The sequence below is a fragment of the Ochlerotatus camptorhynchus genome, unplaced genomic scaffold, assembly GCF_037179485.1.
Source record: "Ochlerotatus camptorhynchus isolate MF236.1 unplaced genomic scaffold, CSIRO-AGI_Acam_v1.1 ptg000443l, whole genome shotgun sequence".
In the NCBI taxonomy this organism is placed as follows: domain Eukaryota; kingdom Metazoa; phylum Arthropoda; class Insecta; order Diptera; family Culicidae; genus Ochlerotatus; species Ochlerotatus camptorhynchus.
The window spans coordinates 4,455,817-4,479,170 of record NW_027040929.1 but is presented as its reverse complement, the minus strand read 5'-3'; the positions used below and the strand labels follow the sequence as shown (position 1 = coordinate 4,479,170).

Below are 23,354 nucleotides of genomic sequence, written 5' to 3'. Positions count from 1 at the left end.
AGAAAAACTCAAGTTTATTTTACGGGAAATCGGAAAAGAACTATGAAGAAAATTTGGATGATTCTACGAAATCCAGAAATTTAACCTAACATTATAACGGACACATACTAAGTATTCAACATTCTGAAGTTATATTTAAAAATACATCATAAGATTTTGGAAGGAAAAAAATAAAAACTGATTCATCGGTGCCCAAGCGCAATAAATTAAAACAAATAGTTATTGACAAAGTCATTCACAAATCGTGATACGTAGGGCGTTTCTTTCAACCAACTCGATTTAGGCTTAAGTTGTTGACATTGTTTTATATCAAACTTGTTTACTAGATTTTTTTTTTTCTTTATCTCAATTTCTTATGTTCCATAACATATCTAACTGCTAAAACTATGTCAGTTTAATCACTTTACGCAAACAGCTGCAATCGTTTCCATGCATCCTACTAGTTCAGCACATGATCAGAACATTTCCAAGTGTTTCCTGTACATATAAGCACGCCCTTCCTTCGCCAAAGCTCTTCTGTTCTACATAAGACAAACTCCTGCACTGTCCATGACTTACTCATTCCCCTATCCAATGTGAGAAACATCTGACCAATTCTGGGAGAACGAATGATCGTCAGCTGTGAACTGATATTTTCGCTTACTAAATTAAATACAATACAAACTATACGTGAAAGTCTAGGCCGGAATCCAAATAACCTAACACGTGGACTGATGCTACCGTGCACTAGAAAATTTCACTATTGGCAAGAAAACTTAGGAACATTTTTGATGATTTGCAAAAATAATAAAAAGTATAGGAAACTAATCCAGCAGTATCTTTACCAGACAACCGACCAACCAACCAACGTTCGCGTTCACTCCTAGTAACATTCCTAAATGCTCGCTAATGCTAATCACAGAAACACATTCACACTTGCGACCCCTCCTTGTCCTGTCTTGTTTGTCTCTATTCTGTGTTATCGCCTAGCCTTCCGCTCTCTCACTCTCGTCTTCTCTCTTTCTATGTGCTGCTAGCATACTGATTCCGAACTGATAATATGCACCATTTGATTTTCGTTATCTGATGCGCTTATGGCTCTCTACTCCAGCTGTCCGAAGGTACTAATAATTTTCGAATATTTGGTTTTCACAGATTTTTGTAATGTTGCCTATAGTTGATTAGTTTCGCGATAGTTTAAGTATTGTTTTGTTGTTGTGTAAAACTGTGGGTTTTATGTGATTTGTTGTGTTGTCTTCTTCTTACTTATCGACTCAGACTTTCACAGATTTTTGGTAATATTGTTGAATATTCTCCTCCCCCACCAGGACTCCAGATCAAACGGTTTGAAGTCGACCAAAACCGGACTGGGCGGGTCGTTATAGTACAGGGTGGTCGTACTGCTATTCGAGCCGCTCGACGATACCGAGCTGGTACTGCAGGACGAAGAGAGGGAGGTGTTGGAACCTGAAAAATAATAGAAAACGATCAATATCGGCAGAATCTGATGAATGTCGGTATTCAAATTACTCATACTGTCAGGTGAACCCGGCACGTCGTAGGGGTTTGGCGCAACCGCCATGTTCCACGCTGAAAAAAAATAATAAAAAATTTGGTTACAGCGTTACTCCGTCACACATTCGATACACAATCACAGCGAAAAACAAAACAAGTGAAAACAAAATGTCGCAATTTAAAATTAGCACCCATGATTTACTTTGTTGTCGTCAGCGTGTCGCAGTTTGGTAAACACTTTTTGCTCACGTCTATCGGTACCATTTGAAGAAAAAAAAAGCGGAAGAAGTGAGGATGTAATAAGCCAGAGAGGAGATGATCTTCAAATGATCACGTTTCTTGAAGCAAAACGAGAAGGTCATTCGAGGACGGTTTCCTTTTTGTTTATTTGGGATTCATATTTGCAGTCAAAGAACCAAACATCATTCAGTTTATAATTTGAAAAGTTTCTTAAAAAATTAACATGTTTGGCAATCTATATAAGTATAATTTATGAAAGTATTGGGCTTCGAACTATCCATTTGGAGCAATTCCACGCCACATGACGAATCGTTCAGACTAGATCATCTTCGATTTGCATAGAACTTTGCATAATTGTTGGTTATGGCCAATCATTCACATGTTTGCTAAAATGCGGACATTTTAGATTTTGTATTTTTTTTAAATGCCGTCTATGATATTTTCCAATAAATTTTATTACAAAAACGTTCCTTCTGATCGAAATGACGTCTGAAACAAAGTTGTAGAAAGAAATAAAGTCATTATGGGAAAAATATACACGGTACACTTTTTTTGTTTATAATTATCAAGAGCTTTGAGTGGGATTTCCTTTAAATTCCGTTATGATTGCTTATCTTTTGACAGATACGCGTTTTTCGTCTACTACTTGCAGACTTCATCAGTGCCAAGTACTCAAAAACACCACACACTGAGTACTTGGCACTGATGAAGTCTGCACGTAGCAGACAAAATACGCGTATCTGTCAAAAGATAAGCAATTATAACGGAATTTAAAGGAAATAAACCAACCCACTCAAAGCACTTCATAAAGGGATTCCGTTAAGAGGTTCGACAAATTTAAAGAATTTATAATTATTGGTAAAAAAAATCAAAATTAAAGTTAAAACATAGATATCTCAAAATGCCCTTGTTCAATGTTAATAATTTAAAAAAAAAACTCATGAAAAACGCTAATTTTTTTGAATATTTGAAACCTTGGACATTTGACAAAAATCGTAGAATAACAACTAAACAGTTCAAGTCAAGTTTTTTAGCTATGCCTTTTTATGTTATTTTTAAGTTTTAAATTTTTCAAAAGTTTTTATATTTATCAGCTTTTTAAAAATAAAAGTTATTTAACAGCTTTTTAAAAAAAATTAACCACGACATTATGAGATATTTAAGTATTTGGCTCTTAATTGATGCTTTTCTTTGTCTTGCTTTGGATTGTCAAGTTGCTTCCGGCCTTCCCCTTGGAGCAAGAATTAAATCGGTGCCCCTGCATCTTACAGAACAAACACTTGTTTTTTATCCCGTCATAGAAAATGCTGGAACGACCGGTTGTAGACCGTGCACTCTCATGGTTTGAACACAGACAAACAGACATAACACATTGAATATTTCTCATCGTCGCTGAAACATTACCGCCATGTGTTGAGTACACTGTGGTGGGCACTACGCTGAACAGATGACGGTAGTGTTTAAACGTCAAACGCAAGGGAATTGACTATGTGCACCACAGGTGGCGGTACTACCATAGAGGTAACTCTAAGACCAGAAGGTCCCGAAGAAATGAGCTCAACTTTTTGGCTCAGCTCTGGTACTATCTTCGGTCCCAAGCTAATCGATTCACCCCTCGAAACATAGGAAAATCCACTAACCCCTCATTTTATCTGTCAAACTTTCATAGCGAATCACAACAAACATAGTGTAGTACTGGAATTTATACTAGAATGGGGTACGTTAGTCGATTTGCTTGGGACCAATAGGCTAGTCAAGTAGTGAGCCAATTTAAAATCGTTAGTTTCGTATTGATTGTTGGTACTACCAACTACGATACTTTTAAATTGTTGGTTAAATGCTTGTTCGATGAACAAATCCCGAGAGTTATGTCTGTTTGTCTGTGGTTTGAACATTATCGCCAAGCAAGCAAACTCCACTACCTTTTCATCAGTATACCGTGTACCCACGTCAATATGAACGACACTTCGTGCATATTATCGGGGTTCATTTTTAGTTTAAACTTCTAAATAGTAACCCTATGACCATCAGAAAAGGTGCAGCCTTATTTGCTGTTTTGTTTTGATTCGTCGTTCCAGTTTGCATCGTTCAATTAATCATATCGTCCGGCCATTTTCCACAGAAATGGTGCTGTTCCTCTGGTAGAAATTGATAAAAATCCCCATATAGAAATTGAGAGAAGTGGGAATAACTCGCTTTCGGTGCATATTCAGGCCAAAATAAGTGAACCTAAAAAAATTAGTCAAGGACATTGTCGTTTAATTTTCCCCGGAAATTATTGTTAAACAAGTTACAATTAAATAAAAATGATTTTCTCCATATAGTTTTACCTACTTTACTACCACTTCCCAGAGAGCCAAAATTCAAATTTGAGAGAGAAAATTCTCTCTCACGACCTCAATCTCTTAACATGTCATGTATTTTGATGACACTTGATTTGTGATTGCCCTTTCACAGATTACAAAATAGAGTACCTGTCACTACAAAATATAGAGGTGCCAATATATGCATTTAGTTTAACATAGTTGAATGTATAAATGTATAAAACAGGAGGGACTTCGAATATTATTCTAAATGCATATATAGAGGTACCAGACATGTTTTGCACTGCAGTGTCCTCTGTAAACAATTAATGGAAAACAGATTGTGTGTAGTTTCCGATTGATGTCACCGCAAACAACAGCAGTGACATCTGATGGAATATGAATGCAGAAGCTTGACAAAATGATTAATTTCGTTTTTCTCCATTCCATCTGCCAAATGACGTTTGATAAATGTTTAATTTGCTCGGCATGCATATTAGTGGCGTTCAAACTAAAAAGTGTTCAGATGACCAGGGGTCAACGGTAGTGGAAAATTAATTGCTCTGAGCTTTGCTTCAGGGCATGATGCATCCAGAGTTTTCAGAAAATGCAACCTAGCTCCAGGTGGACCTCGCAAAGCACATCGCGAAAAAACGTTAGACCGACGAAATCTGTTCGACTGAGAGCCAGCGCAAATTGCCTTCTATAGATAAGTGTTTCCGATCCAAGATATCGTAAGCCACAACTCGTTTTTTCAAGTTAAACATCTGGAAAGTGTTCTAATACCGTGACGACCTGAACAATCCTTCATGCATTTTAACGGGGTTCATTTCTAATTTGAAACTCTAGTAACAGTAACACTATGACCATCAGAAAAGCGAGTTTCTTCTTCTTCTTCTTTCTTTTATTTAACGTCGGTCTCTGTTCCGCAATCTAGTGCCAATCACCGACGGACATCGATTGCCATCCATTGACGGCAATTGAATGTGCAGGAAGGCAGCTTCCACACCTGCGTAGGATATCGCACCCATTCAAACACACATAGGCCGGGACCAACGCCTTAACTTCCCTTCCGAAGGAAGACGTGACCAGAGATTTTTAATGCCTCAGGAAAATCCCACCAATCTCGGCTGGGATTGAACCCAGACCGATTGGGGTGAGAAAGCAGTCACGCTTACCACTACACCACCGGCAAAAGCGAGTTTCTGGAAGCCTTAAAGGGCGAACACGAAATTAACAGCATAACTTTTTTACCATTGGGTAAAAATCAACCAAATTTTGCACACTTTCTCATTGATGTGTATTGTGTACATGCTTTCAAACTCGAAGTCGTGTTTTTCGATTCAACGAAAATGGAGATGAACCAACGCGAGTTGAGAGAACAAATTCTTTCCAAACACCTGGAATTTCCTGACCTGTCGCACCGGCAGTTGGGAAAAATGTTGAACATTCACCATTCAACCGTCTCCAGAGTGTTGAAGCGGTTCCAGGAGCGGTTGACGTTGAACCACGGCAAAGGAGCTGAAAGAAAACCGGGACCGGAGAACAAAAAGACGGAGGGAAAGGTGAAGCGGATGATTAAAGCAAATCCCAACGTCTCAAGCCGTGATTTGGCTAAAAAGATCGGCATGTCGCAGAGCTACTTCCAGAATGCAAAGAAGAGAGCTGGACTACATACATACAAGGTACAGAACTTCCCAAACCGCGATGAGCGGCAACAAACGACGGCTAAAACTCGGGCACGGAAGCTCTACGAGAAGATGCTGACAAAATATGGCTGCTGTGTGATGGACGACGAAACGTATATAAAAGCCGATTTTAAGCAAATTCCGGGGTTGGAGTTTTTCACCGGCAAGAGCAAGTTCGATGTGGACGACAAATTTAAGAAGAAGAAAATGTCGAAGTTCACCTCCAAATATCTCATTTGGCAGGCCATCTGCTCTTGCGAACTGAGGAGTGAGCCTTTCGTGACAAAGGGCACAGTAAATCGCGAGATCTACAAATCTGAGTGCCTCGAGAAACGCCTTTTGCCGTTCTAGCAGCAGCACGACGAAGCTCCGCTATTTTGGCCAGATTTGGCATCATGCCACTATTCTAAAAGTGTCCTGGAGTGGTATGAGGCCAATTCTGTCCATTTTGTTCCAAAGGACATGAATCCGCCAAACTGTCCGGAGCTGCGCCCGGTGGAGCTGGGCAATAATGAAGCGGAAACTTCGGAAGAGCAAGAAGACAGTCAAAGACGAGAAGGACATGTTAAGAAAATGGAAAACAAAAAACTGAGAAACTGGTACCGGATGACACTGTAAAGACTTTGATGGAGGGCATCAAGCCTAAATGTGTTCAATTTTACACTCAAGGCTCCATCGATTAACTTTTCTTTTGATTTTTGAAGTAAATATATGTATAAAACTATCCTAAATTGGCATGACATTTTCGGTGTCGCAATAATTTCGTGTTCACCCTTTATTTCTAGATAGAGCTGGAATTAGGGCCTAACAGCTTTTGTTAACAATGACTTCTATCGATGATTCCTAGAAATTCAAGGCTCACACACGCAAAACAACATCCTCATCAGGTGGGGAAAGACTTCCCCTATCCGATGGATATGTTGGTCTGCGTGGGCGTGCCTTGAGTTCCTAGAAATCATCGATAGAAGTCATTGTTTACAAAAGCTTTTTCGCCTTAATTCCAGCTCTATCTAGATTTGCTGTTTTGTTTTGATTCTGCGTTCCATTTCGTTTTTTTTTTTCATCCCATGTGCTAAATGACGTGTGAGCAGTTTTTAATTTGCACGGCGTGCAGATTAACGGGGTTCAAACTAAAAAGTGTTCATATTAAAAACGGTCAAATTGCCGGGGGTATCAAGTCTAAAACTTTCTTGTACGAGGATTCAAATTTACATTTCTTCTCAAAATTTATCTGATGAAATCTTGGAATTTCCAAGCAATCGATTCGAAATTTTCATGAAACTATCCTGAAAACTCTATTACCTTGGATAATTAATCGGAACTCGTTTGGAATGCTCTTCATAATTTCCCTGAAGGGCTACTCAGAATTTCTTTGAATATATCCTCAGAATTCTCCTTGAAATATCTTGATAATTTCTTAGAATCCTTTCTGATGTTCCTTGAAATTTTCTAAAAATTTGTAAAAAAAAAAATATCATGAGTATTCCCTGGAAACTAATGCTCATTAGCATTACTTTATTATTCAGCAATCTTTTTTTTTGTTCAATCCACAAAATTCTCTATTTACTTATTACCTTATAATCATTAGGGTATTCTCTTGGAGCTCTCTTCATAAATGAATGATCAATATTTAACCCAAGTAACACAAATTCATAGAATTAGGTTGAGTAAACTGCTATACAACCAAAACCAGTCATACAAAGGTTATATAAACTGTTGTAGAACGTGTTTGTTGCTTGAAAAGTGCTGTTCATAAAATTCCCAGACTGTGGGTAGAAGGTTTGACGGGTAGTCAAAAGCTTTCCATGGATATTTCAACATTTTTTTCCAAATATTGTAGAAGCGATAACAGATAAAATATTTGGTAGACCAGTTCTTTTAACATAAAAGCCAGTACGTAGTCCATTTTATTTTATCAAAAAAGGTTCTTATTCTGTGAAAATAAAAAAAAATCTCATAGCTTTTTCACAACTTGTTAGTCAATTTCCCTCCCATTGCATCATTGAAATGCTGTTCCAAATTTACAATGATACGTGAAAGTCAATGCAATGTTAAAGTCCACCCATCTTCCTTTTCATGATGAACCACGACAATGACGCATGTCTGTAAGAATCGCATATTCACTTTCTCTGAGAAGCGGCAGCAGTTCAATCAAAAACAATAAACAGCCAACGAACGAACAAGTGTGTATAGCGAAGTGCAAGAGTTTCACTTTGAATATCAGGAAGGACACCGTCGTCCGCCATTGTAAGACACGGCAGTAAACAAACAGAACAGTAATATACTCATCACAATCATTCGACACAAGGAGATCAGTCAGTAGCACATCTATGAATACTCACAGTCATTGATATATTTTATCAGCTCTTCATGCTGTGGACTCAGGTTCTCAGGCTCTGATTGCTGCTGCTGGTGCTGCTGTGCTCGCAAATACTGTGCCGACGACTTCTTCGTAGTCTGAAACACCGGCCGGGGTATGCTGGATAAAATGAAGGAATAAGATAACAGCAATTATTATCACTTTCTATCACACTCAATTGTTAGCATATGCGATGAACTAGCCGTCGGCTAAAAATAAGAAAGTAATAAAAACAAAACAAAATTTTATACTAACATTAGCAGAATAACGAAACATCAGTATAAACTTAGAAACGGTATAGCTTAAGACAGCAGACTTCCTGTTCGAAGACAGTTTAAAATAAGCACATCAATCATTTTCTAACCGTGTTCTAGTCAAACCAAGTGCCACAACATCCGTAGCAGAAAAAGGGCAAGACAAGGCAAGCTAGTTATGTAAATTATCTCTTATCTCATCTTACAAACACACAGACCCAAACATATATGTACGCACACGTGATCGAGGCATCCCCCACGCTACTGTCCCTATACCTATAGATTGAAGTTTCTTTTTACAGCAACATGACTCTTGAAGCAATCGGAAAGCACATAAGTTACCAAGTCAACAACTCGTCAAAGAAATAGAAATGTCCAAAATAGATCGTGTTACATTCTATTTCGTTGTTATACGAACGACTTTAGGCGAAGATCAAGACCAATGCTGGTGATGTGATTTTTCTAGAAAGCAAAATCCTATTTTATTGAAACTGGGTCTAATCTAAACAATGATGTTGATCAATCATCAACATTGATTGTTTACCGGTAGAAAACGTGATGCGAAAACAATCAGCTGAACTATACAATGTAGACAAACAACAAGCACAACCCCTAACCTAGCGCATGATCTTGAAAACATTTCTGTCATTTCCCATCAGTAGTTCAGCTTGCAAATCGCGGACGCCAATCAGCAATACACGCCTTAGCAAAGTGAATAGTCTAGATAGTGTTATCGGTGCAAACCTTCTCACCAAACCAAGTCACGTCAAATGCTAAGCGATGGAAATTTTACCACGGCTTGACCTGCTCGTGATAATTGATTTAGCACCTTGGTGCAAGATGAAAACCCCATCTGAGTCAACCTGTATCCCTACATTAAACACTATCTATGGGTCTATTTGAGCTTGAGTAAATCACAAGCTCATCCTACTCTCCATTGATTACGAAACGAGCCGGCTTGCGGGAGGCACGCAGTATATTGAACTCTTCAGCCGTCTCGACTCGGCTAGCAGTTCATCCGCCACGCTCCGTTAGTCACCACCGCTCTCACCATTTTCCGCACACATTGCATAACACTGACAACATGAGCCAAAATATCGTCTCGTGCACTATCAAGAACATACTTTCATTTAACCCCTCCCCTCCACGGCATATCATCGCATTGCTGCATATCCCCTCCCTCGGCAACACACCAAATTAGAACTGCATCCATAAGCACGTTTTAAGGTTAGAAAGTTGTTATGTAAACTCTTCTACCCATCAGCGACTCACCTCACTTCACTGGCCATATCACAGTCACCGTTACTCTTCTTGCCCAAATCACGCATCAGCTCGAATTTTTCATAATTCTGTGGAATACCTGTGTAGGACAATCAAAAGGACAAATCCCGAAATTAGTTCACTTCCTCAAACAAACAAATAAACAAAAAAAAATCACATCACAGTTCGAATTCTTCCGGTCACGAGAAAAATCGATTGCACAACATTTTGCTCTATGTCCGTCAGATGATGCCCTCGTCCCTCGCGTTTATAAACCAAATAGGCCGCGTTATTACCTCGTCGCGTTTTTGCCACCAGCTTGCTGGGTCCTTTGGACACGGTATACATGCTCTTCGCGGAGGAATCGGTCAACTACAGGGAACTATGTCAATCCACGGAAGCGACCGACAGACTAATCGTCATATATCAGAGTCTCCGCTTGTATGTATCAGGAAAGGCAAATCGAAACTTAATCAACCAGCTCAGGAGTGCGACTACCGTGCTGTGATCTACTACCGAGAACCGAAACACTCCGCAAGCATTGGGACAATGAATTCAAATTCTCACCCGCTCTTGTGCTCTCTCCCTAGAAACGCGACGCCGGAGTGGAAAGCATGTTGATGAACATGATATGGTACTGCGATTCATGCGGTGAAGATGGTGGTTTCATTCGTGGTGAATTCTGAATCAAAACAAACCGTACACGCAAAACTGTGATTATATTTCGTCATATGGCGAAATATATTCTCATTGCTGCGGTAGGCTTCTTCAGTTGGAAAATTTAACGACCCATCATTTACTATGCAAATTCACTTACACCTGAAAGTAGACTACGTGCCAAATATACTAAAATAACAATATAGTTCACTATTCGATTTTGCATAATCACGCAGGGGTCGGAAACTTCCTGCTCGACACAAAACCTATTATCAGAAAAGGCAACAGTCGAGGAGTGAGTGAGTTGCGATTATTACACATGAAAAGTATAATTTAATTACACTAATTACAATCAGGGAAACACGAAAATAATTGGCTTCCCTAATAAAAATAACCATAAAAGAGAGCTTAACGACGTGTTCGGGGTATCATCCAAACCATTTGTGGGATAGTTTACCCACCCGGGACACAGTTCGTTTATGGTATTTGTTTATTAGGATTCTTTAAGGGTATTGAGGTAAATGCATATTCGTAATCTGCATTAAAAATGGAACCCAAACCCAAAATATCATCAATTTTGGTACACTGGAACTATTTTAAATAAGTACGATTACATTTGCAAAAATCACCTTATTAGCGCCCCTCAGTGTCATTTTGTATGGGAGCAAGCTGTCAGTTTATTGGTTTAGTGTCAAACAGTGAAGTTTTTTTTTCGTTTAAATCTTGATTTAAAAATCGAGATGAAAGTGTGTGAGTTCGAAAAAAAAATATCGTTGTGCTCAGAAAACAAAGCTCTTTCAGAATATATAGGGGAAATGGATGCAATGTCGGCGTAAATGCCACTAATTTGGGTCCATACATAAATTCAGCAATCGACTCAATTTTCAAAAGCCACCCAAAATATCTATTAGTACCGTTCCAATGACGCGTTCATCTAGATAAAATTGATAAATATCAGATTTTTATCGAATAGATTAGGCCAATATTAGCGCCATTTCCCCTATAAAAAACGATATATTTTTTCAAAATTAAAGATCCCAATTGTTTAGACAAGTTTTGATTCAAATCTCTGTTGTAGCTTTGAAGCATCCCTCGAAATGTGTATAGAATACATTAGTTGCCTACTCTGACACAAAGGCGCCGATTGTTGGCCGATAATCGTATCTCCGAAAAAAAAAAACAATATTATTAACTAAGGACTGTATCGAAAATAAATTATAAAGAAAATGTTCATTCCAAATCCATAAAACAATGTTTTTAACTTAGACTATATGTTTTAGTATTACTTCTACGTGAAGTCAACGATTTACATAGTTCAAGATGCTTATTTCAAATAACAGACTGTAGTGGTAATTTTTATACGATAGATGGAGTAGATGAAAGCATAGAGTTGATAGTTCCGTTAGAGTACGGCAGTGTGAAGATTGCATATAGATGTTAGAACAGCGAGCTAGGACAACTTTTATGGAAGGTACAAATCGGTTTAACTTTGAGGAAGATACGAATCGGAAGTTTAATCGTAATCTCCCCTCGTTTAATTTTAAGCTTTATCTGGCATAAGCCACGAGCTAGTATCAAGGTTACAAATACTCATTTCAGCTAAAACAATGTTTTTCTAAATTATGAAATAATTAGATGCCATGATCAAATTTTGAATTGGTAGGATACAAGAAGAGGTTGCAAAGAATGTGTTTGACATATTAAACCTGTTTATTTCACTTCATGAGAGTCACAATCAGCGATTTTTCACAAATTCACTCACTCACTCACTCACTCACTCAGCGATCAGAAAATCGCTGATTGTGACTCATAGAAAGCAAAAATTACTGGTTTTATGTTTCAAACGCATACTTTGTTACCTCTTTTTGTAAGTTATAAGTAAAACATGCCATCATACCATCTTTTGGTTTTATTATTCCGAAAAACATTATTTTAGCTGAAATGAGTATTTGCAACCTTTGCTAGTATGCAACACTACAGGTTTATTGATGATAATATGGATGATGATATGAAACTACCACTCACTATAGCAAGACAACTATCGGTACACGCAAACCAAAAATCTATTACAATGAATGTTAGTTTCGTTTCCTATCATCCTCTGTTCATGAACATCGCAACGAATGTTAGAAATTGACCATGCAGGCGATGTAATGGTTTTGTGTCTTTTTTTATTTCGTGTTCCATCTACGCTTTCGACTATACCAGTAAGCTTGTAGAACGACGTACATTGTAGAACATTGTAGAACGACGCACACACTTGTCTCGAATCTCTCCAGCAGAAAAAGCATACGAAGTCGAGCATTTTTATTTCGTGTTGCATCTACGCTTTCGACTATAGGTACCAGTAAGCTTGTAGAACGACGCACATCGTAGAACATTGTAGAACGACGCACACACTTATCTCGAATCTCGAGCATGCGAGAAAATGAGCGCTTCATGTTTGCTTTTAAGCTAACCATATTCAGAAGCATGGAGAAAGCAGTGGAGAAAGCACAGGTCTGATAGTCGCAACGTCCGTGGTTCGAGTCCAGTCGCCAACCTTTTTTCTATTTTTTTCGACATAATTAATTTCACTCACTAATACAACTCCACATTTTTCGGTCTCCAATTTTCTTACATCGGACCGCAGCTAGGTATATCGCATCCTCGGTTCATGCGGTCTCCACTTACATCCTCTGATGATGAATCCCACATAATTGTAAGCGAATCTTACATCCACCGGTTGGGTGTAGACTGTGGGCTATCCTCGTGCTGTTCGTCTTGATCAAGCTTAATAACCTCTCATTGTATTCAACCTACCATTGTATGAAGGGCCAAAAACGGTTTTGGTGAATCCGTGGGTAACATCACCAACGTGCATCCACAGGATAAGTGAGATTCTCCTTCCAAGAACAGGATCAGACAACCGGTCAAAAAATAGGCCATCCAACAGGACGATGTCCCAACGAGTGGGGTGAAGAGGCCGCCCTCTATTCACGAAATGTTAAAAACAGGGAGTTGGCATTTCAACAATCCACATCAATTTCGCTTCAATCGGGTGCCCTGGTGGATCCTCCCGTACCCAGCATTTAATGTCTCATATAATAATGGAATGAAAGTTAAGAGAAAAATAAAGGAAAGATCTCACCCGATATTTTGCAAAGGAATCCATGACATCACAATGATTTTGAAGAGCCTCCATGGATATGCTGCCTTCGTTCGTCACACAGCAGCGGAGATTTCCAAAAAACCACTAAACACACTGTAACTGCTCCGACTAGAGGGATCTCAGCAGAGAAAAAAAGGACTCGCAACCAACGCCGAAATCAGAACCAAAAACTCCAGCGACTTAAAACAAAATCCATGGAACACTATTGGTTAATTGCGCTAGCACCATCTTACACCATATATCGCTGAAATTTACAAATCCTGATAAGGATTGTTCAGTTTATAAAACGGACACGCACTTGCAGTAACAATTTTTTTGTTTATCCACTCCCGACCAACCGTTCGATAAACAAATTTTTGTACACTTTTCTATTTTCCTAAAGTTATTGAAAAAATATATATAAAATCCAAAAAAAAATCAGATTCGTTAGATTTATGAATAAAAAATATAAAAATATTTTATCTACCACATCATGAAAAAAGTTGAACTCTAAGCAAAACCTAAAGGCCTATTTGAATAAAAATAATGCGGTTTATTGCGGTGTGCCATGATGGCATAGAAAAATGTTTTAATATGTTATGGGTGCTAGTTATGACATTTGTGCTCCAGTTTTTGAAATAAATTTTCATTTTCTATCGAAATAAATTTAGTAACCTATAAATTTAAGATAGGGCCTTTTAGAGGACCAACAACTGGCACACTATCCCAACGGAAGAAAAAACTGTTCTTTTTTATTTTTGGTATTTTTTTATATTTTTAGAAAAATCAAAACGCAATGTTTTCCGGAGCGGTAAGCTTCCCTTTAAATTTATGACAGTAATTCTTTGCATCAATGTTCTATAAAATGGTTTAGATTTCTATACATTATTTTAAAACCTTTATTGATCGATACCCACATTTAAGCAAATTTTTCTATCGGTCTATAATCTATAAAGGTGCCATACTAACTTTCAATTTTTTGAAGTGGTTAAGACTAGGGTTCTGATGCATGGGTATTATCGGTGTCAAACCTTAATTTTGTTGCTAAGGAATCCAATTTTGACTGACAAAGGGGTGCGCCTTTGAAGAATGTTTCAACACTCCGAAGGGTATAAATAGCGGGACCTTTCAATTAGAGTCGGATCCTTGCGATAAATGCAAGAGTGGCAACTGTAAAAAAAATCGAATACTTCATCATTTCTCAATAGTGATGGAGTAATACGACATGCACTAAACTTAGGACACGGGATATACTACAATAGATCAAATTACTGGTCGCAGTAGTGTTAGGTCCCAATCAGAGGAAAAAAAAAACTTTCAATTAATTTCGATATTTCTACTCTTCAATATCCTATACATAACAAGGGTACAGAAACTTACTGTTCGACACGTCACCTAATGTCAGAAAAGGCAACCAACCTATGTAACAAGTACGCTTTTGCATTTATTTATTTAATTATTTATTTGCACAGAATTCCTATTTATACAATTTTCCACATTTAATTATATTGCATTAACTTTCGTTTTTCAAATCAATCCATAAATTTGTTCACCGCCAAGGAACGAACATCCACTTACGTAGAGTTACACTTGTCATACAAAAAAAAAAGTAATGAGTTCCCTACGTTCAGATTGAAGCGCAAATTCAAATATTATAAAGCCTGTCGAGCTTGCCGACGCTACGAAGTTACAGCGTCGTAAGGTGGACATCGACCCGCCAGATTTCCATTGAAAATGCAATGACCTTTTTCCGTTCGGCTTTGCGCACTCCTACCGAATTTCGGGGAGAGAGATGACTGGACTCTGAATAGTCCGTTGGAAGAGATGCTGCAAGGCACTAATAATCGGGTGCACAATTGCGAGAGTTTGGTGGTCGTGAAATTGGGTGTCGTCCAAGTTCGCGACTTCCCGGGCAAAGGTCACAATCTAGCGGCTATCTGAGGAATTCCTCAGCTTTGATCGTCCACTTCGAATCGATCTGTGGAAGAGGCAAGAGTGGTCGGTGTTTTGTCTCGTGTCGTGGTGTGATTAAAAAGGTAGTTTGCGTCATGAACTTTCTTTATTAGATTGTTATTTTCAATTCTTTCCCAGTAGTGTTAGCTTAGTGTTAAACCCTAGCAAGCTAGTTAGTAGGCGGCAAAGTGTGTGTCTCGAAGAAAGTACAAGGTAAAGTGAGCGTTTATCGACCGTTAGACCAGGTCAACTTATTAGCGTGTGCGTGCGGGTATAATCCAACAGGTTCGTGGCAGCGGAGGCCATTTGCCGTCACACCATCCTATTGTCAGAGACCGCTTTTGACCCCACCTATCGGTTTCGGAGGATTCCCGGGGCACACGTGGCCGGAAGAGGGTCGCTATCGCCAATTTGCGTGCCCTTGACAGGCAGGCCAATACTCGTCCCATCTGTAGTCATCGAACAACAGAACAGCATACGTTGCACGTGTTCCAGTGTTCGGACGATCGAACGCATGTGCCGCGTTCAAGCGTAGGCCCGCGTTTCCGGTGAGTGAGACATTTCCAGCATCAGTCGATCGCATCCGCGATAGTTTCTGGGCCAAAGTAGTGCAATACGCAGCTTCGGTACCGCCGCCGTCTCCTCACCCATAGCATCGATGTAATTCCTAGGTTTTCGAGTGAGTACATGCATGTATATTTTTCGTTGTGAACGTCCATGCGCATGAGACAAACGAAAGCTTCGCGAAACATAACCGTCTCATAGAATGGGTTACCCGAAGCCATCCGTCAGCCCATAAATTGTTTCATTGAATGGGTTAGACGTGAAGCCGAGAAACACCAGGAGAGCAGGAATCGTACGGAGGAAACTCGCACCGAACACACGTATGGGAGTAGAATGAATAGTGCACACGCTAGGGAGTAGGATAGATGGTATGATAGAGGGAAAGGAAAGAACAAAGACCTACACAGAGAAAAAAAATTACCCTAAATTTAAGTTCTTTTTACTTAATTTTGGGTAATTTTGAGTTTTGCATCCCACTCTCACTTTTTGTTGTTGTCAAAAACGGAACGAGAGATTCGACTTTCTCATGACTATCGTTCAATAAGCTACTAGTGAGTATATGAGATATTCTCAAATTTGAGTCAATCGAACTTAATTTTAGGTAGAAAATACTCACGAGTAAGGAATTATTTTTGCCGTAGTCAAATGTAAACTACTATAAGCGGTTTACTGAAAATAAGCTTATTGAACGGAACATGGGAGATGAGTGAAAAGAACTTAATTTTGGGTAATTTTTCGGTTCCGTGTAGGCAAACAGACATGTAGGGAGCAGGTGAAATCGAGGGGCGCGACACATCTAAATCTCAATTCTAGATGCTCAACGAATCTCACACTAGCGAATCAAACTTCGAACAATATTCGTTCATTTCTCACATCTACTTGCATCGCGCATCATCTTTTTGCAGGAAATCTTCATAATCGACATCAATCTTCTTTCTATCTACTCAGCGTGCGCGCAACTAACCACAGCAAAACACAATTTTTCCTGCATCAAAGATAGAGTCGCCCCCCTCGGGTGAAATACCATCCGTACCGAATAAATAGGATGGGAGCTTTTCTCTTAACTTTGTAGTTGAGCTTTGCTAGTACGGTGACAATTGTCATGTTCCGTAATAAATACAGTTAACCCCCTAAAGCCATGTTTTTTTGGGTAGCGTACCATTGATGAACTGCCGAGTTAACTTCTTATGAAGGATTTTCATGTCGTTTCGTGTTCGTTTCCTGTAGTTTCGTAGAGTCAATTTACTGGGGAAGTCAGCCCTGAATCTGACATTTATTGTGCCGGCAACTCTCCAATCTTTTCGGATTGGTTCGTTTGGACTTTCAGGCTGGGCCTGTGATGAGAACATCCCCTAACGAGATTTTTGGTTCGGACGAATTGTCGGTCTTGTGCACACGTAATTGTTAGTGTTTTGTAGAGTTTCTGGACAACGGTAATTTTAGTCAGCCAGTCAGCTTTCTTCCCGTATTCGGGACATATTGACCCAATCCCTTGGATGGTCTCAGGCCGGGCAAACCTACAATCTGCTGGGTGGTCTCCTTCTAGGAGTGGCGCTTAAGTCACCCATCTAACGAACGGAAAGCTTGACGGGCTGGCGGGTTACACCTATAGTCACAATATTCATAGTCTGGCGGATAGATCTATCAAAAAGTGGAACCAATTCAATATATTTTAGACCAACAGTTGAAAAGGTACTATCAAAGTTATAAACAAAACGTTCTTCGCCAATCGAACGCAAATTACCGGCAACATCGGATAGGGGAAACTCTCCCCAACCCAAAGATGGTGTTAGTTTGCATAGGCGACTCTTGAGTCACGAGCAAGCATGGGAAAATTCATTCACTCGCGCGAGCACCACAGAATCAAAATAGCCATCCTCGCCTACAAACAGATTGCCGAACGAGTGTAAATTTTTCCTACCAAGTGACTCTGCAGCTCGACTCAGAACTGACAGCAGTAGAAGGAAAGACCCAAGTAACCAAAAGTTCCGCATTCAACGATTAAAATCACTTTCAAGTTCCGTAAAGTTCAAATAAAGTTCCGACCGAACCTTCAAGTTCCATAAAGTTCAAATAAAGTTCCGACAGAACTTTCAAGTTCCATAAAGTTCAAATAAAGTTCCAACCGAACCATCAAGTTCCATAAAGTTCAAATAAAGTTCCGACCGAACTTTCAAGTTCCATAAAGTTCAAATAAAGTTCCGACAGAACTTTCAAGTTCCATAAAGTTCAAATAAAGTTCCGACAGAAGTTCCATAAAGTTCAAATAAAGTTCCGACAGAACTTTCAAGTTTCATAAAGTTCAAATAAAGTTCCAACCAAACCTTCCAGTTCCATAAAGTTCAAATAAAGTTCCGACAGAACTTTCAAGTTCCATAAAGTTCAAATAAAGTTCCGACCGAACTTTCAAGTTCCATAAAGTTCAAATAAAGTTCCGACAGAACTTTCAAGTTCCATAAAGTTCAAATAAAGTTCCGACCGAACCTTCAAGTTCCATAAAGTTCAAATAAAGTTCCGACAGAACTTTCAAGTTCCATGAAGTTCAAATAAAGTTCCGACAGAACTTTCAAGCCACATGAAGCAATCCGCACAAGTCTTTATTAGTAACAAAATTTAATGTACGTAAATATTAAATGATCAGTGGCCCGAATAAATCATAATTCTTATATTTATGCAGTGCATCAACATTCTGTTAAAACATTAAAAAAAAATTAAAAAGTAATTTCCTGGATTCGAACCCGTGTATTCGGCATGCGATCTACTAACGCTAACCACTGCGCCACAAATGTGTTGGAATACCATGCGGGCAAATACCAATTTCAAATTCATTAAGGTATTGTGTTTCGTATGCAAGTCAGTCAGCTGGCACTGAAAACTCCAACAGTAGGCGGGACAACAGCTCGCTTTAATATATTTCAGATGACGCAGCGGTTCGTGCTGGGGCTCTCACGCAGAAGGACTGGGTTTAATTCTTCAAACAGCTCCAAAACTACTAATGCTGATAAATCAATACACATAAATACTTGCCTTTAGAAATAACTTTCATAAAAGTGCGAACTAAACATAAACCAAAAACCTTTTTTAATTTATTTTCTAAAAGTTCCGTTCAAGTTCCGCCAGAAGCTGCTTAGAATTCTCTTCAATTATGATACCGGAACTTTCAAGTTCTTATAACGACTTAAAAATGAGGCTGCTTAGAATTCTAAACACCATCACTAACTAAGCTGCTTAAGCCACAAATTGCCTTTTATCAGAACTTTTGGTTACTTGGGGAAGGATAAACTGAAAGGCAGCCGAACAATTTTCTCTAGCGAGGGAGAACCAGATTGAATGCGTAAAATCCGAATGCTAACGATTTAAATAGCCGAGTCAGATAGTTTTTGGCTCACTGATTTAAATCAGTTGAATTGGCCACAGCAGTTTTAAGTTATTTGCGTGACGCTTATGTTTATGTGTTACAGTATAACAGTTTTCTCGATATTAATAGCGATTTAAATGTGTCAATGTATGTTTAAAGCTAAAAATAAAAAGTGATTCTTTCTGCAAAATTCTCATTCAGCTCACTCAGCAGAATGCAATCGTAAAAGGCTCAGCATGGAAAAAATAATAAGAGAGGAATCATCCACACTACTACACTCAGAATCATTCATGTTACGCTCAGCTGTCTGTTTTGCTCCATTCTGCATTCATCGAAGAAAATAGAAGCAATGCGAATACGAACGAAATCAGTGCGGCTCGCACAAGCTGCTGTTCGTTTCTGATGTTGTATGCGTGTGAGTGAGTTGAGAATGCAAAATGGAACGATTTTTCCCATGCTTGGTCACGAGAAAAGGGTTTTCGATGTTTTGTCCGCAATAGCTGATGTGCTTTTTTCTCTTGTTGGTCATGATTTGCTCGATTGGTTCCGCTATATGCACTCATAGAAATTATCGTCGACTTCGGTAATTTTTACCGAAATCTGAACAGCTGAACTTTTCGGTAAAATTTATCCAATTCAATTAAATTCAATTACTTTTCAGCTACTTTGAAACTAAATCTCCACTAAAATGAAAAGATTTTATCATTTAAACAAGGTTGAACATGTTTTGATATTATTTTCAAATTCAATAGCCTTTAAAATAAAGGTCAAAGTTTTACCGAACGTTCAGCTGTTCTGATTTCGGTAAAATTTACCGAACATGGAAACAAAATCTTAGTGTGTGATCCGCCAGATTATAAATATAGCGACTATAAGGTGATCCAAGAGAAAGTTTCTCTGACTTTTGTGAATTGCACAGGTATTAGTGCAGAACTTTGGATAAATTCAAAGGTTTTCTAGCACTAATACTTATAATTTACCCCGAGTTCTGTACTAAACTTGTGCCTTTCACAAACGTCGGAGAAGCCTAGAGCAGCGTTGCCAGATATACCGATTTATCGGTATTTATACCGATTTTCGAACTTGATACCGATATACCGATAAGGATTCTCAGAATACCGATTTTTGGGATTTTATACCGATTTATACCGATTTTTTAAAGATTCAAAATGATTATTCCCTGCTCGTGCTGAGCTGTCAGAGAAAACTATTGTGAGCGACTTTTTGAATATCTCAAATTCTTTGAGTCTGCTCAAAACAAATATTAATCTATATAAATATCTTATGCTTGATACTCTTTCGACTATTGTTTACATTTCCTCGTCGTTTTTGGTTACCCAGGAATCGAAAAACAGCTGATGGCTAATCTCGGTAATTCTTGGGAATCAGGAAACACTTTTGTTTAGTGATCAAATAGGACCATCCATAAGGTTTATTTTTTCACTTCCTGAAGTTGGAAGTTTCTTCAACTTTCGTGGAACTTCAGGGATGCCACCAAAGTTTTATTGCGGTTCCAATAGCTTCAGGAAAACTGCAGGCATTTTTAAGAAAGTATGGGTAAGTTTGTAAAGGTAACTTCTGCGTAAATCCGGAAACTTCAGGGAAATTTATTGGTTTTCAGGAGCATTACGAGAACTTCAGGGATGCTCTGAGAACATCAGAACAGATCAATTAATGTCAAAAGAGTTTCTAAATTTTTAAAGGAGTTCGGGAAAACTCGAAGATACTCTGAAATCTTCAGCAAAGTTCATGAAAGAGGGTCATGATATTTTTGGAAACATAGGGATGGAACATTAGAAAATTGTGAGAACATTTTATGGAAAGGTCCGTGCTTTATGATGGCAGTTTCGAGAAGTTTTAAAAATAGCAAATGCTGATTTCTCCCAGAAGTTTCTTTCGTCTTCTTCTGGAAATTTCTCCATAGGTTTTTTTCCAACTTCTATTGGAAGGTTTTTCTGAGCTTCTTATGACTTCCCCTGGAATTGGCTATTCCAAAAATTCTTTACTGTTTCCGATTTTCCAATCTTTTCTGGATACCTCTGGAAGTGCCATCCGATTTTTTCCGAAAGTTTTTCAAATTTTTGCCTGAACTTTCTCAATATTTGTTTTGAATGGTATCCGGGATGATTTTCCAACTTTTCTTAGAACTTTCTTCAAACTTCCTTAATTCTTTCTCTGGAAGTTTTTTCGGCATCCTGGAGAAGCTAATTCAAACTTTCCCGGACATTATTTCTGACTTCTCCTGGAAGGCAATTTTTCCGTTCTTATTCCAGGAGTTTTAATTTTCTCCTACAAGATCGGCACAAATATAAAATTATTTAAAATTGTAAATACCGATAAATACCGATTTTTTTAAACATTTCATACCGATAAGGCGTTTCTCAGTGGAACTGACAGTTAGAAATCTAGAGTGTGTGAGTGATCTGGTGTTAGTTGTGCTGAATGTAAAAAAACAAAAACAAAGCAGAAATTCATATGAGAATAAACTGCCAGTTCTACTGTGATCTGTCAAAAGTTCTTGATCAACAAAAAAGTCAGCTGATCACAACTGTTTCGTGGACAGCCTTATTAACCAACCTACATTTCATTAAAATCGTGGGGTGAGCGAGTTCCAATTGTTGCACATGAAAAATCTAATTCTATTACTTTGATTTCAATCAATGAAAAATCGTGAGCACATTGCTTAAGCCTGTATCTACCTATGGGAATACGACATTGTTTGTTTTAAAAAGTTTTGTTTTAAACCTCTCTTAAAGCATTGAAACTTTTATCCCTCGTAATGTTTATAGAATACATTAGTCACCTTTTCTGACGCAAAAGTGTGCTTGGTGGCGGAAAATCGTGTCTCCGGAAAATAAAAGAGTGAACTATATTGTTAAGGTGATTCTTTGTAGAGTTCACAAATGGTCACCACGTAGGCTATACATGCACTTCCACTTCGAATTTTCAATTACACACATCTCGGAATTAATGCCATATTACACCTGAAATCGGTACTTCATTCGCAGTATGTACAGCAAACGTGAAGTAACAGTTTTATTATGGTACGTACCGTAGAAGCTGTTTTTGTACACTTAAAGTTTCGAAGTGGATACAAGAATAAGGATCTCACAGCGAAGCACCTTAATGTAGTATATTTGATATTTCGCATGGATCAGGAGTATCCGGAATAACAAACAGCCAAGGTAGCAAAATTTCGTCAGGCGTACTATGATTAAAATCAGTGATACAACTTGCATGCAAGCTGACCTCCGAACAATTTCACAGCATGTGAGTCGTTAAACGCTGAAATATCGTCAAAACTACAAGTTGTGCAGCCATGGTATGGTCGGACGAAAGTTGTATTTCCTTGTCCCCTGAACCGTAGTGAGGGTAGTTTTGTTGTGACAAATGATTTTGTATGGTTTTGGTGCCAAATATGAGAAAACTTGCATGTAAATTTTATTGCAAAGCGGGAAAATTTTATTTTTATAATTTTTTCGTGCATTCTATGCATCTACTTTCTTCAGAGAAATTAGTTTATAGAACTTAAAGGCTCTATGAAAAATATGTTCGAGGTTGCTATATAGTATATTTAGTGGCTTATGAGCGATCAAAGTGAAATATTTGTCAAAATGCCTAGAAGGGCCTGTGTTGAGCGAGTGAGTTGATTTTGCGCAGAGGCTACTCAGGCATACAGAAAGCGCATTATGGAAGCGGAGCAAAATTTCATAAAATTGCTAACAAAATGTAGCAGTCTAATCACCGACAAACCGACATGAATGACCATAGCAAAAACAATAAAATGTCTGACCAAAGCGCACTACCGACATCTGGCTCCGTGTTCACATGAAATATTTAGCTAATCCATGAACCCGCATGCAAAAGTTATGAATTGGTTCGTGTCGCATCTATTCTGGACAAATTATTTTTATCTAGATCAAAAATCCTATGGTTTTGACAGTTCGGATCACTGCACATTTAAATTGACCGTTTACCGTTTTCGAACATAAGTCAGAATTAAGTATAATGTCGGTTTGTCGGTGGCCTAATGTTCAGGAATCCAGCAATGTAGAAAGAAATTCTATAGAATTATGAGAAGAATTCCTATGTAA

General features: G+C 38.4%; 1 protein-coding gene across 3 annotated transcripts; it reads right to left on the bottom strand.

The window, feature by feature from the left end:
- Positions 1 to 642: 642 nt before the first annotated feature.
- Positions 643 to 10,118, bottom strand: LOC135711865 (MAPK regulated corepressor interacting protein 2). Of its 3 annotated transcripts, none has more exons than XM_065234839.1 (5): positions 9,895 to 10,117; positions 9,611 to 9,698; positions 8,068 to 8,204; positions 1,516 to 1,569; positions 643 to 1,446 (listed from the first exon to the last, which is right to left on the bottom strand). In XM_065234839.1, the coding sequence occupies exons 1-5, from the start codon at positions 9,944 to 9,946 to the stop codon at positions 1,262 to 1,264; spliced, it is 516 nt and encodes a 171-aa protein (XP_065090911.1). In that variant the 5' UTR covers positions 9,947 to 10,117; the 3' UTR covers positions 643 to 1,261. The 3 variants fall into 3 exon arrangements, with proteins under 3 accessions (XP_065090911.1, XP_065090909.1, XP_065090908.1); XM_065234837.1 differs by having other exon boundaries at positions 1,510 to 1,569; positions 9,895 to 10,114; XM_065234836.1 differs by having other exon boundaries at positions 643 to 1,569; positions 9,895 to 10,118.
- Between the last annotated feature and the right edge of the window lie 13,236 nt (positions 10,119 to 23,354).

What these genes read in the sequence shown, in the direction of transcription:
- LOC135711865 (XM_065234836.1), bottom strand. Translation starts at nt 9,946, where the DNA reads ATGTATACCGTGTCCAAAGGACCCAGCAAGCTGGTGGCAAAAACGCGA. An exon ending in GGTGGCAAAAACGCGACGAG is followed by an intron (nt 9,699 to 9,894) that starts GTAATAACGCGG and finishes TGTCCTACACAG; the next exon opens with GTATTCCACAGAATTATGAA. An exon ending in GATAAAATATATCAATGACT is followed by an intron (nt 1,570 to 8,067) that starts GTGAGTATTCAT and finishes ATTTTTTTTCAG; the next exon opens with CGTGGAACATGGCGGTTGCG.